This window comes from Theropithecus gelada, chromosome 1, assembly GCF_003255815.1.
Source record: "Theropithecus gelada isolate Dixy chromosome 1, Tgel_1.0, whole genome shotgun sequence".
Taxonomy (NCBI): Eukaryota; Metazoa; Chordata; class Mammalia; order Primates; family Cercopithecidae; genus Theropithecus; species Theropithecus gelada.
In genome coordinates this window covers 137,692,798-137,706,409 of record NC_037668.1, presented here as the reverse complement: position 1 = coordinate 137,706,409, position 13,612 = coordinate 137,692,798, and the positions used below count along the sequence as shown (strand labels likewise).

At 52.3% G+C, this 13,612-nt stretch overlaps 1 protein-coding gene across 2 annotated transcripts in view; it reads left to right on the top strand.

The window, feature by feature from the left end:
* SNAP47 (synaptosome associated protein 47) overlaps positions 1 to 13,612 on the top strand; it is a 52,263-nt gene that overhangs the window by 27,573 nt on the left and 11,078 nt on the right. The window contains exons 3-4 of one of the 2 annotated variants that reach the window (XM_025385969.1): positions 2,635 to 3,125; positions 10,564 to 10,688. In XM_025385969.1, the coding sequence (XP_025241754.1) occupies positions 2,635 to 3,125; positions 10,564 to 10,688 (616 nt within the window). Of the gene's footprint in view, positions 1 to 2,634; positions 3,126 to 10,563; positions 11,051 to 13,612 lie in introns of those variants that run through there. The other variant, XM_025385960.1, reaches the window with a different exon arrangement.

Sequence of the window (13,612 nt, the reverse complement as noted above, 5' to 3'; positions counted from 1 at the left end):
CCCAGCTACTCGGGAGGCTGAGGCAGGAGAATGACGTGAACTCGGGAGGCGGAGCTTGCAGTGAGCTGAGAGCGTGCCACAGCACTGGAGCCTGGGTGACAGAGCAAGACTCCGTCTCAAAAAAAAAAAAAAAAAAAGAAAAGAAAATCCCCTGTGCATGACCAGGTGCCACTTTGATACACAGAATATTTCTGGACCCGGCCCCAGCCATTTAGATCAGGCTCCTGCCTGTCCTTCTGTCTGCTCAGAAGCCTCCGACCATCCTCAGCAGTGCCCTGATAGTGGTGCCTCTGCCCACGTGTGTTTCCAGCAAACAGTTAGGGCGCTGCCTGTCTGAAATGGGGTAGGTCTAGGAGGGGATGTCCCAATCGTGTGGAGAGGCTGGCGAGGGCCTTTGCATGGGGTCCTGGGGATTACACCTCCCGTGGTGTAGTACTGCCCAACAGCTGCTCTAGGTGTCTCCTTAGGCCCAGTTACTGTGCACAGCACCCAGGGCTGAGCGTCCTGGTCCTGCCGTGCCCCACTGTTTCTGGCTGTGCTTAGGGCCGTTTCTTCCTTGGCAGTGCTTCCTATGGGTTGAGGTAGGAGCATGCCTCCTGCCAGGGAGCCCAAGAAGGCAGGGAAGCAGGTTGTTCACCTCGATCTCTTTTTTTCCAGATAAGAGACTGTGAGTCAGGGGAACTTTATCCAGGTGAGGAGTGTCTCGGATGTGGAAGGTCAATTCCCTTAGTCCTCTGTTCGGAATTGTTCCTTTCTCTGTGGCCCCAGAGGCCATCCCATTCTCACATTTGAGTTCTGGGATATTGCTGGTGCTGTGCCTTTGTTTCTGGTTTTCAGTGGGAGGAGTGGAGCCAGCTGGTGTCTATAGTATGATTTTGGAACCAGAAATCTCCGTGTTCATCCCTAGACCTTCACTATAGTGCTAGGAGTCATCCCTGTAAAAGAAAACGTGTGAGTGTTGCTCTTGGCAACTAAAACAGACCATCTTGGGTGCAGCTACCACTTTGACATTTCACATCCATCTACTGCACCACAAATATTACAGTCACTTAGAGGTAAGTCAGGGCAAGGAAGCCACGGAGTGCTCACTCATCTACCTTCATCAAAATCCCAAATGCCAGTGAGCAAACTCACTGTGCACCTTTTGTTTTAATTTGGATAATAATACATAATCTTGACTAAGAACGGCCTATAATAAGTGCAGGCTGAGGTCATATGATGTCTTCCTATTGATGTATGAGATACTGAAGCCAACGGCAGGTCTAGTAACTGCAGTTATTTTAAAGCAGGGGTTGATGTGATATATTGAGATCTGCAATAACTAATGTGATGAGATTTCTGTTGGTGACAGACAAAGGTTCGACTAATACTCAAGCTGTCTACATTCAGGATGGAAGGAAATGCCATGTTCAACCGGAAGTTAGTGAAAGTAGCCATGATTTTCCCCCTGTAATCTTGCTAATAATTCTAATAGGCTGGCCCATGGCAGTTAGCTTAGGTGCAGTGTCACAACCATGGGAGCCATTCCTTCAAATAAGCCCATCCTTCCCTCCCCCTGACATACCCACTGATTCTGTTATCTGGAGAATCCTGACTGACGCAATCACCCCTCTGGGCAGCATGGGGAAAGAAACAAATGAGCTCAGGGTGCTTCAGGAACAGCCTGGACATTTCTGGATCTGCCCCAAGGGAAGCCCTTAGCTCCTGTAGTTGCAGGACAGAGCTTTCTGAAAACAGAATCTGGAGTCTCCTGCTGCAGGTGGCTGAATTCTAACTGCGCATGGCATCTGTTGTGACATTGAGGGCGTGACCGAGATGGAACGGGACCCTGAGAACCCCAGTGCAGACATGTGACTGCAGCCTGCAGAAGCTGGGGATGCTGAGTCCCTGAAGGCTGCAGAAACTTCCTGGCCAGTAGAGGCAGCCCTTCCTCCCAGTCTAAGTAGATTCATCCTGCAAGACGTGCTGGGTTCTCCTCAGCTCCTGTCCCCACACCTGTAGATGTTCAACTAGACTCCAATTCCAGCAGAGGCTGAAAGACAGGGTACAAAGTGTACTCTGAGGAGGAGGTGCAGTCGGCACCAACAGGAATCTGGAGCATGCGGATGAGAGTGGGCGTTTAGAGTGTGGGTGGTGGGGAAGCACTCTAATGCTGGGTCTGGCCGAGGCTGGGGGAAGGAGCCTGTTAGGCAGAGCTTCAGTTGTCACATGTGCCTCCTACGGTATGGACAGCGCAGATGTAGAACATTCCATCACAGCAGAAAGGTCTGTTAGATAGCTCCCTAGACAGTAAGTACAGGTTTTATTTTGAATCAAGATGACCCGTCAAGGCAGCATGGTGTGGGCAGAGCGATATTCTAGGCAGAAGGTGTGCATTTTTGCTGTTTTTTTGCTGGTTGGCTTTGCATCTGTGGATGAATGTTCTCACTGCCCTGGCCCCCAGCTTTCTCTTCTCACACTGGAGATAAAAGTCCCTGTGCCTCCTGCTTCATGGAGTGCATGTGGAAATGAAGTACAGTAAAATGGCAACATGCTTTACAAAGGTTAAAACAGTTTTCAAAAAAAAAAAAAAAAAAGGTATTACTCCTTAAACATGAATTGATCCAGTTTTCCATGTTTTGTTTGCTTTTTCAGATTGCTGACAGAACTGGAATCTCCTGCTTGGTGGCCCTTTAGCTCCAAGCTTTGGAAGACGCCACCGGAAACAAAGCCTAGGGAAGGTGTCCCTGTGACCAGTTGTGAACCCTTTGGGAAAGAAAGGATACTGATAAAAATTCCTGCCATTATTTCCCACAGAACAGAGTCTCACGTTAAGCCAGGGAGGCTCACTGTCCTTGTGTCTGGGTTGGAAATACATGACTCCAGTTCTTTGCTCATGCACAGGTTTGAAAGAGAGGACGTGGATGACATCAAGGTCTACTCACCTTATGAAATTAGCATCCGCCAGCGGTTTATTGGAAAGCCAGACATGGCCTATCGTTTGATATCTGCCAAGATGCCAGAGGTTATCCCCATTTTAGAAGTGCAATTCAGCAAGAAGATGGAGCTGTTAGAAGATGCGTTGGTGCTCAGAAGCACAAGAACCTCTTCCCCCGCAGAGAAGAGCTGCTCAGTCTGGCATGCAGGTTAGTGACCGACAAGGCAGTGAGCGCGTGCACAGACTTCTAAAATTACAGCCAGACTCAGCACGCCTGTGGGAAATGCCTAACAGATGCGTCACCTAGAGCAGCTGCTGGCCTCCAGCTTGCTAGAGACAGCTCGTTTGTTTATACATGAAAACAATTCCAGACCATTTTTCTTGTACTTGACATCTGTGAATCTGAAATCACTGAGAGTTAACTATACACTTGATAGGTGTATGGATTCCAAAGCAGGTCAGTACCATGCTTCGGATACAGTTTGTCCTCACCGAAGTTCAGGTGGAAATTTGGTCCCTAGTGTGGCAGGGCTAGGAGGTGTTTGGTCACAAGGGCTCTGCCCTCTGGGTGGCTCAGTGATGTTCTCGTGGTAGTGAGTGCTTCCTCTGGGAAGCCTGGATGAGTTCTGGGAATGCATTAGTTCCCAAGAGTGAGTTGTTAGGAGGCAGGATGCCCCTCTGATTCTGTCTCTTTGCCTATGTCTGCTTCCACTCTTGAGTGTCTCTGCCACAACACGAGAGTCCTTGGTGGAAGCCAGGGCATGCCCTTGGACTTCCCAGCCCACAGAACTGTCAGCTGACTAAAGCTCTGTTCTTTGTAAATTACCCAGTCTCAGGTGCTCAGTTATGGTGATGCAGAACCTTCTACGACACAGTAAGGGCTTTCAGAATGAGTGCATCAGAGCAAAAGGAAGCTCCTGCTGTTGTCTCTCTCATCTCCCCTCGTTTTGATGTGGGAACCAGCACCTCAGGATTGTGACTGGCACCATCTCACTTCCCCTGGTGGGGCCATTCCCATCACCCCTACTTTGCCTACTCCTGCTTCCCTGGACGTTTAATCTAGGTTTTCCCAGCTTGGCGCCCAGACATGCTATTAAGGATATGTGTGTTTGAGAACTGTGCAGTGTGGTTCTGTGTGTTTGTGGCATTCTCAGATGTGTGGAGTGGCCACGGTGCCTTCCTGCAGACTCCGTTGTAGATTGTGAACACTCAGCTGTCCTGTCCTCGGGGCCGGACTGAGGGGCAGACACCCTGCGTCTTGGCATGTCCCCCACGTTTGGCCCACCTCCTCCCTGGCACAGGACCGAGGCTCATGTGCTAGGAGCCACCATGGTCCTGCCTGTCTGATGGGACGCTGGTGGCCCCTTGGTGTTATTCTTGCCTTTACCCTTTCTTTGGTTAGGAGGTGGGGCCTCTGATGCATTGTATTTGTTTTGGCCCTGCAGGTTTTGCTCTATGGATGGCGTGTTGTGTTTTCTTCTTTCCTCATATGCTTTCTTCCCTGACAGATGTGCAAGACTTTCCTACTATCCTGGACCATCAGCCTTGGCTGGCTTAGAAGCTGCAGCCACTTCCTCTAGACTCTCTTCCTCCCTTACAGGAATCTTTTATCTTGCTATGGTAAAATCCACGAATTTTCCCCTGCAGTTTGTCTTCAAGCTCTGATTAAGAAATCTCAATGTCATAAAAGAGTCCATTTTCTAATATTAGCATTATAGCTAATACGCATGCATGTATGCATATGATGTACACGTGTACCAGTGCATATGTATTGTGCATGTATGTGACATGGACATCCACACTCTAAGGTGTGTCTGTATGTAAAGCATGTAAAGCTGTGCTCTTAGGGATTTTGATTGCCAGATGTCTGTTAAAAGGAAGAGATATTTGCTACCCTTTCAATTTCTCTAATTTTTCTCTTGAGAGAAAGATTTCAGTTCCCATAACCTGTTTCTCTAATACGAAAATGTTTTGCTTTCTATTCCAAATGGCTTCAAGTTTCAGAAAGAAATACACATAATTACAGATTGAGTCCCATGAGCCGCAGGGCTGAACACACACCCTAAAAACGAAAGGTGCACACCTTAGATATGCAGCATGTGGTTGAATCACAGAGAACCTACCACCTTCCTGTGTATGCCTTAAAGTCAGGGGTTGCAAAGACAGGCATTGACCTCTATGGAATGGAGCACACGGTGTGACATGTAACGAAATCCATTGATCAAGGTGGGGAGATCAAAGGTCACCATGAGCTGCTGTCACTGAAGTGCAGGCCCGAACCCGAGTGTCCTCGTGGGAGACAGGCTACAGAAGCATAGGAAGTAGAGGTCTTCACCCACATTCAAGGTGAATGGCACAGGTGCACTGCTGCACATGGCTTCAGGGAGGAGGTGTGTGACGTGCTGTGGAGTTGGGGACTGTCCTGGTGGTGTGGGGACTGAAGAGGGATCCCTGGGTATGGCTTCAGGCAGGAAGTTTGTGACATTCTGTGGAGTTCAGGACTACTCTCCAGGGTCCCAGTAGAGAAGCACTCAGTGTGTTTAGTGGCCCTGCCATGTCGCCAACCTGGCTGCACCGTGGTGGCCAGCACTCCTGTGTTCTGCGGGCTGGTGTTTGTAAGTGGGTTCCTGCAACCTGTGCTGTTTGAGGTTAGAGGGGAATCATGACCTTTTCTGGGGGCCTCAATGTGCATTCAGGATTCAGGACTGATGGCGTCATCCTTCCTGCTCGGCTAGGAGGGCCCCCTTAGTTTAGGTCACCTGAGTGCGGGTTGTAGCCACAGCGAGCACCGTCTTTTCACTTGCACGGCTGCACCTGGCCCGTGGTGTTTCGAGTACCTGGGGCAGCCATCTTGCCACGTGGCACACGCAGCACATCGTCCCACAGGGACCTGCCGCATGTGTGAGATGGACTATGCCTCCTGTGGGGGACTGTTGTGCCCCCTCTCCGTGCTCACTTTCACCCCTATGGGCAACCTGGCCTGTCCAGGTAGGTGCTGGTCTCATGGGGCAGCTGTGCCTCCAGAGGGTGTTCTTGGAGAGGCTCCGTGCAGGCGTTGGAGCGTGCAGTGCCCTGCCTGGTGCTGTGTTAGCAAGAAGGCGGCGCCCCATTTGCTGGGAGCTCAGTAGTGTGTGGGGCACTCGCGGCTCTGAGGTCTTGCCTCTGCCTGCTGCCTGCTGCTGTTGTCCATGCGTCGGCACAGGGAATCTGTGCCAGCTTCCTTGTGTTTACTGCTCTCAGCTGGAAACTGTGGGCTCCCTGGAGGTGGAAACCATGACGGATGTCTTAGAAATCTCTGCCTCTGGGGTGAGCGCTGGTGCACATGTGGCCACAGGGTGGCAGCCTCACGACGCTGGATGGGCGCTTGTCAGGGAGGGACACCCAGGATAGGGAGCCTTTCCAGAGACCTCTGCAGGGCTGTGTGCTGAACGCAAATTTTATTTTATTCTAGACACTCGTCCTTGCCTCGAGGAGCACCCAGGGCCGCACAATCACCCTCCTCACGTGTCTCTGGGCCTTCTGGAGGCCGGGCCAGGGCTTGCACAGCAGCCTCCGTCTCAAATTTTCTTGCAGTCAGCCTGGGCTGTGGTTTGGGAGGAAGGCCACAGGGTGAGGTTTCCTTCCCACACATCCTACCAAGGGACATGCACAGTATTTTCTTTTTCTTTTTATTTATTTTTTTCTTTTAGAGACAGGGCCTTACTCTGTCACCCAGGCTGGAGTGCAGTGGTGCAGTCATAGCTCACTGTAACTTCGGCCTCTCAAGTAGCTGGGACTATAGGCACATACCACCATGCCCAGCTAATTTTTTTTTTTTTTTTTTTTTTTTTTGAGATGGGGGTCTTGCTGTGTTGCCTAGGCTGGTCTTGAACTCCTGGGCTCGAGTGATTCTCTCACCTCAGCCTCCCAGAGTGCTAGAATTTCAGGCGTGAGCTTCACCCTGCTGTGCACAGCATATTTGAAGGCTGTTTGTTTACTCAGTTTTTTCTTTGTCACTCACTGCCTGTCTTGGGGCTAAGGCCTGCCTGGGCTTGCAGCTGTCTGATGACAGCCTTTCCTGTACCTCTGCTTCCCTGGTCCATGTGTCTGTCTGCGCAACAGCACCAGCAGCAGGACAGGGCAGGAGGCTGGCACGTGGAGTGGGCAGTTAGTAAAGGACCAGAGCATCGGGGTGGCTGAGGTTGACTCTGCAGGTCATTAGTGCCAGGCGTCTTTTGAGGCAGGGAAGTTCCCACTGGAGCTGAAGCACCCAGGAGCCTGCCGTGGCACCACGGGCCCAGGATGGGCTGACTGGGGAGCCTGGGGTTACTCCGTCAGCTGGCCTAGAGCCTATCAGAGGAAGCTGCTCGGCCCCCACCTGCGTGCATGTATCAGTCGAGTGGGAGATGGAGCACACAAGCTGCTGTCTCCTTCATTCAGCTCCCTATGCTGTCCTTACCTGTGTGCTAGCTTCACAGGCCCACCAGGCCCAGCAGAGGCCTTTCCTGGGTGACAGGTGAGTGTTGGAGGCCAGGACTGAGGGAAGGGGCTTGCTGGGGAAAGACAGGCTGGCAGCCAAGATCCCCGCTCCCAGGCAGGTGCAGGCAGCCCCTCATCAGCACTGGCAGTGAAGACGGAGCTGTGTTTTGCACAGGGGCCTCTGGCCTCAGGGCACCCTCTTTCCAGCTGACTCAGACATTCTGCAGCCCACAGTGTGCCCTGGGCTCTTCCTGGGCTGGCTTCCTACACCCCCAGGCCAGCAAGGTAACTCCCAGACGGTCGAGTCACCCCACCCCTCTTGCTGTGAACCCACCTGTGATGCTTTTGTTTAATTGCAGTCACTCATGACCCCAAGACAGACACCATCCTTACAGAACCACATTAAGCTTTCCTGGAAGAAATGTTAAAAGCGTGACTCAGCAGCTCCACGAGCACTGTGGCTCTGGAGATGGCGGGATGCAGCCTCACCAGGACCCCAGCCGCCACACCCAACAGAAACATTGTGGCTTGACGCTTAAGCGCTTTGTCCAGCCTTCTGAGTGTTTAAGCAAAGTCCTTTTTGTTAAAATTCCAGAACGGCCTGAGTGTCCCTGTCACGCAGCCTCAGGTGCTGAAATGAAAGCCATGTCCTAGGTAGGGAGGCCTAGGGGCTCTGCCCTTAAGAGCCTGTGTGGGCTGGACACGGTGGTTCATGCCTGCAGCCCAGCATTTTGGGAAGCCAATGTGGGAGGATCACTTGGGTGCAGAAGACAGGATCACCTGGGTAACATAGCAAGCCCCTGTCTCTATAAAAAAATACAAAAATTAGGCCAGGCGCCGTGGCTTATACCTGTAATCCCAGCAGTTGGGGAGGCAGAGGCGGAATCACGAGGTCAGGAATTCAAGACCGGCCTGACCAATATGGTGAAACCCTGTGTCTACAAAAAATAAAAAAATTAGCCGGGTGTGGTGATGTGCGCCTGTAGTCCCAGCTACTTGGGAGGCTGAGGCAGGAGAATCCTTTGAACCTGGGAGGCGGAGGTTGTGGTGAGCTGAGATCGCACCACTGCACTCCAGCCTGGGCAACAGAGCAAGACTCCATTTCAAAACAAACAGAAACACAAAAGTTAGCAGGTTGTAGTGCTGCATGCCTGTGGTCTCAGCTACTCGGGAGGTGGAGGCAAGAGGATCACTTGAGCCAGGAGTTTGATACCAACCTGGGGACATGCTATCTCTACAAAATAAATAGCTTTTGTTTTGTTTTGTTTTGTTTTTTTAAAGTCGATGTCGTAGCCAGGGAATTGCAGCTCAAGAAGATGCTGAGGAAAGCACATGGTCCTTCAGCTCCCAACACCCAGCAAGTCAGATCCGGGGCACGAGCACGTAGCAGTCTTGTAGACCATCACACAGCACACTGCAGGCAGCACACTGCAGACCAGACTACGAGAGCCTTGGGCAGGGCAGAGTGGGGTGTGGGACTCTTGGAGGAAGGGGGCACTGGTGCAGCACAGGCTGGGCAGTTTATGCTCCTCCATTCCTGTGGCCTAGGCTGTGCTGGTGCTGCGAGGTGGATGGGGGCCACCCTGTGATCTCAGGTCACCAGGGGCACGCATCCTCTTGAGTTTGTGGCTGTGTCTTCCAGCCTAGCTTGGCCTGTGCACTATGGCTCAGCGTTTCAGAGGGCTCCTCAGTGAGCAGCTTCATGTCAGGGCCTGCGGGCTCCCACGGGTAATGTACAAATTCAGAGAAGCACAGTAGTGGGCCGCAGCTCCCCAGAGAGCACCCATATACAGCTTGTGTGTTGCAAACCTACGTTGTAAAATTGTTGTGGTTGGTTGCAACCAGATTCTGTTTCTGAAGAGTGGGACAGGAAAACAGCCTTCTGGGCGATCTGTCCCGCTGGTACTGTCTGTGAAAGGAGCCCCTCACTTCCCACCTGAGTCTCACCCAACTTCCCCACTCGCACCTGCACCCATCTGCTGGGCCTGGAGCCGCTCCCTCTTTAGGGCCATTTCTGTGCTCAGTCCCTTGTGGCCCTGGGCAAGGCTGTTCCTTCTCTGCTCAGCCGGGTGCTATCAGGGGTGGTGAGCTTGTCAGGATCATTTGGGGGGTGATAGGCTGGCGGGGGTGGCGTGTTGGAAGTGGCATCTCTCCTGTGGAGGGTAGAGTTGGAAGGTGAGCTTATAAGGATCATTTAGGGGGTGATAGGCTAGAGGGGATGTGCCCTCAGCCCCAGCAAGAGTGCACTCCCAGATATCCCCCCTTTCCTCTCCTTTTCTGAGGGCGTGCTCGGCCACTGCTCCCGGGCTGCCACATTCATCAGGAGTGAGGAGGGCATAGGCTCTGCTGCCTGAGGTAGGACCCTGGGAGGGATGCTGAGGCCGCCCACCTGCCTTCCTGCCCCATCGGGAGCTGGCACTGCAACTGCACTCTCCCTGCCTGTTTCCTGGCATCCTCCTAAATGACGGCTACACCAGATGTGGGGGAGCTGCCTGTGCTGCAGAAGAGCAAACAACATTGCGCCCTTATCTGGGCCCCAGGGTGTCAAGGCTGCTGTTGAAGCTGCTCTGTAAATAAAGGGCAGGTGGCCTCTGCAGGAGGCACACTGGGTCACCTTCTGTGGAGCGAGACTGCCTCTGGCAGGTAGCCTGGAGCCCCGAGGCTCACTGCAGGGTGGAAACACCCAGGTCCTCTCTGAGCCTGACCATGGGCAGCTCTGACTCACCTCCCACCTCGGTGGCGCAGACGTGTGGCTGTGCTTGGCCCGGGCTGTGGGCCACTTCCTGTGCTCTCCGGAACCGCAGCCTTCTGCAGAGTAGCTCAGATGTCACTGCAGTTTCCCAGTCGTGTGTGACGTGCATTTCACCAGAGTTCAATGATTCTTGTGTTTTATACTACAAATCTTAAGCCTTTATCAAAACAAAACCAAAACAAAACAAACCCACTTGGGATGTAGGGCTTTTACTCTGAGAGGTACAGAGTGGCCACCATGTGTTTGCAGTGTTGCAGATCCTGATCCTTCGGGGCCGGGTGGCAAGGCAAGGCTTGCAGAGGTCGAGAGAGGAAGCAGTCCCGCGTGTGGTGGCAGGAGGAACACCGCCTCAAAGACCACGCTCCGCCATCCAGAGCACACAAGGGTTGTTGCACCTCCAAGAGATTTCACCGCTGACCATCTGCTCTCCTTGCAGCATCTGGGCTGGTGGGCCGTACCCTGCACCATGAGCCACCCATAGTAGACCAGGAGGGCACAGCACTGCACCTGCAGACAAGCCTGCCAGCCCTTTCCGAGGCAGATACCCAGGAACTAACCCAGGTAAGATGTCCCCAATGCCATGCCAGCCAGCGCTGTGTCCCAGTCTTCCCACAGGCTGCTCCCCTCACCCTTCTGACCACAAACAAGCTCTGGGTCATCCATATTGGCCTTGCACCCAGGAGGAGCTGCTGGCCTCCACTCGGCAGCTGCAGGGAGGGAGGAAGGGCAGTGTCTGTCCCAGGTCCACACACTTCCTGGAACACAACATGCACCACATTCAGACACATTTGTATTTGTATGCACACATAGCTGCCTTGGCTACCACCTGCACCCATTGTACGTGTCTGTGTGTGTGTGCACAGGTGTGTATGTTTACTGTGCATGTACATGTGCATGCTGTGTGTAGTCTGCATGTACTGTACACATATTGTGCATTTATATGTACTATGTGTGCTATGTGTACATATGTTATGCATGTACTTATACTGCGTATATGTCCATGTGCATGTGTGTATACTTGCACTGTGAGTACCTGTGTGCCTTGTTTGTTGTATGTGTATGCACGTGTGTGTGCTGTGCATGCGGTGTATGTGTTGCATGTACTGTGCATGTATATGTGCTGTATGTGTACCTTGTGTGTACTGTGCATGGGCATGTGTGTATGTGTATGTCTTGTGTGTGGAGCGTGCAGGCACTATACCTGTACATGATGTGTACTCTGTGTCTGTGTGTGCTGTGCATGTGCATGCATGTGTACTCTGTATACTGTGCGTGCATGCAGGTACATGCCTGCTGTGTGTTACGTGTTATGTGTGTGCACTGTATGAGTGCATGCACAGTCAGGTGCATAGCTCACTCAACCCTCCTGTGCTGAGCACTGGTTCTTAAGAAGGCTCAGCACTTTGTGCCTGGGAGGCTGGAATTTTAATGTTCAGTGTAAATACTCCTGTCTTGTCCCAAGGTTGCTGGCTAATATGCTGGCTTTCCAAGCAATTTTTGAAGCTGTACCCAGTCATCATATCACTTCGTTTGTAAATATCTCCATATGTATCATTAAAGGATAAGAGCCATTCAGAAAGAACCATACTGCCACTATTGCCTTAGGAAACAGGAAGTCATTCCTCAGCACCATCCAGTATCCAGGCAGTGCTCCAACCTGCTGAGCCCTTACTGAAGAGTGTGTCCCACAGGGTGTGTGGCGCGCACACAGCTCATCTCCAGGTGCAGCTTCCGTCTCATCTTCCCTTGCAGTTGATTCCTTGAAAAAGCGAAGCTGTCTGTTGGGCTGAGACTGTGCACTTTGGATCTTGCAGTTCTGTGTCCACGCAGGGCGTGGGCTCCCTGTCCCTGAGCCTCTGAGTCGGCAGGTGGGTCTAGGGCTCTGTCAGGCCTGGCCCTGTTTTTGTAGGGAGTGTTTTGTGGGTGGCTGCCACAAAAAAAAGGAAGTGGATAAAGATGCTCTGTCTCTTAAGCCTGTTTTTAAAAACCAATTCTTACTTTATGTGTCTGTGTAGGCATAAACTCTTTTGAGGCCAGCTTATTTGGGGAAAAATGTGTTGATCTTTGCTCTGGGGTAATTCAAGTGGACGCGGCTTGTCACTTTTTCCTCTCGGCCTCACTTAGTCATTTCTGGTAATGGCACACACAGCACTGCCTGGTAGGTGTAGCCAGCTCACTCTGCAGGTTCCTAGTCACCTTCAGATATACTCACTGCCTCCAGAAGTGAGATTCTTGGCCTGGGTCTCGTTTTTGAGACCCAGGGGTCTCGGGGTTTTTGAGAAAGCCCAATACTATAAAGACAGACTTACCTGATTCTTCCCTAGCCATCCTCCTGAGTGCCTCAGGGCACATGGCTGAGACTGGCAGGATCTGAGCATACCCCACTCCCACACCCCGCAAAGGTGTCCACATCCGAGACGCTCGCTGTAACCCACGGTTGTGTTTAGACTGAAGTAGGAACAAAGCTTTAAGATGAAAAAGTAGGAATTTTACCTGTTAATTGCAATGGCGGTCATGTAGTTGGAGAGGCCCTCAAGTGTCCACACATCAGACTCTCCTGCCATGTGTGGCGTGTTCTTCACCTCAAAGCCTGGGAGCGATGGGGAGGTGGTTAGGTGACTGCAGAGAGCTGAGGGTGAGTGGCACTCCCCACCAGCCGTCCAGGCTGCATCTCCCCTGGGGCTGCATGGGTGCAGCCATCATTAGAGATCCAGCAAGCCTAGTGGCTCAACACGGGGAGGAACAGTCTCCACATTCAGGACTCGGGCATCAAGGCCAGTGGCAGAGTGGGAGGAAGCAGTCACCTGAGGTATGGGGTTGGGAGGGCCTAGGAAGGCCTGGCGTGCCTGGGGGGCACGGGCAGCACGTTGGTCAGATGTGGGCTCCCTTCCTTGCAGGAGGAGCCTAGTTTCACAGGAGACTGTCTTTTTGAGGCAATACATGTGTTTCCTATTTAGATAATTCCTAGTGCACAGTCGAAGCTCAAGCAGAAGCCAGAGTGAGTTACATTTCTGGGGAAAATAAAAATGCACGAAACCCCCCTTCATTTAGCTGTGGTTTTTGTTGCAGATGCTATTAAAGCCATCATGCTGAAACGTGTCCCAGTAGTGTGGGTTGCAAATGGGGTTGCTCAGGAGAGGGTGGCTGTGATCACACAGGACAGGCACGGATGGCACAGCGAGCCTTGCTGTCTGTGGGGCCCTGGCCACTGTGTCACTGTGGCTGTGGAGGGTGGAGGGCCGGGGGCTGTAGGAGGTGGATTTGGCAGAGCCCCCGACTTGCTTCTGTTGTCTACTCCTCTTTGTGGCTGTGGAATCCATTGCAGCCCATGCCATGGACATGGGGCCTGGACACAGTAGAACTGGAGGTGGTGTCGGGCAGTTCCCTGGGACACTCCATTTCATGCATCTGTCTTGTCCTGCTTTGGGGTTGCTGTGTCCATGTCCCTCTGTCCCGAGGGAAGAATGAGGTAGACACTCAGTGTA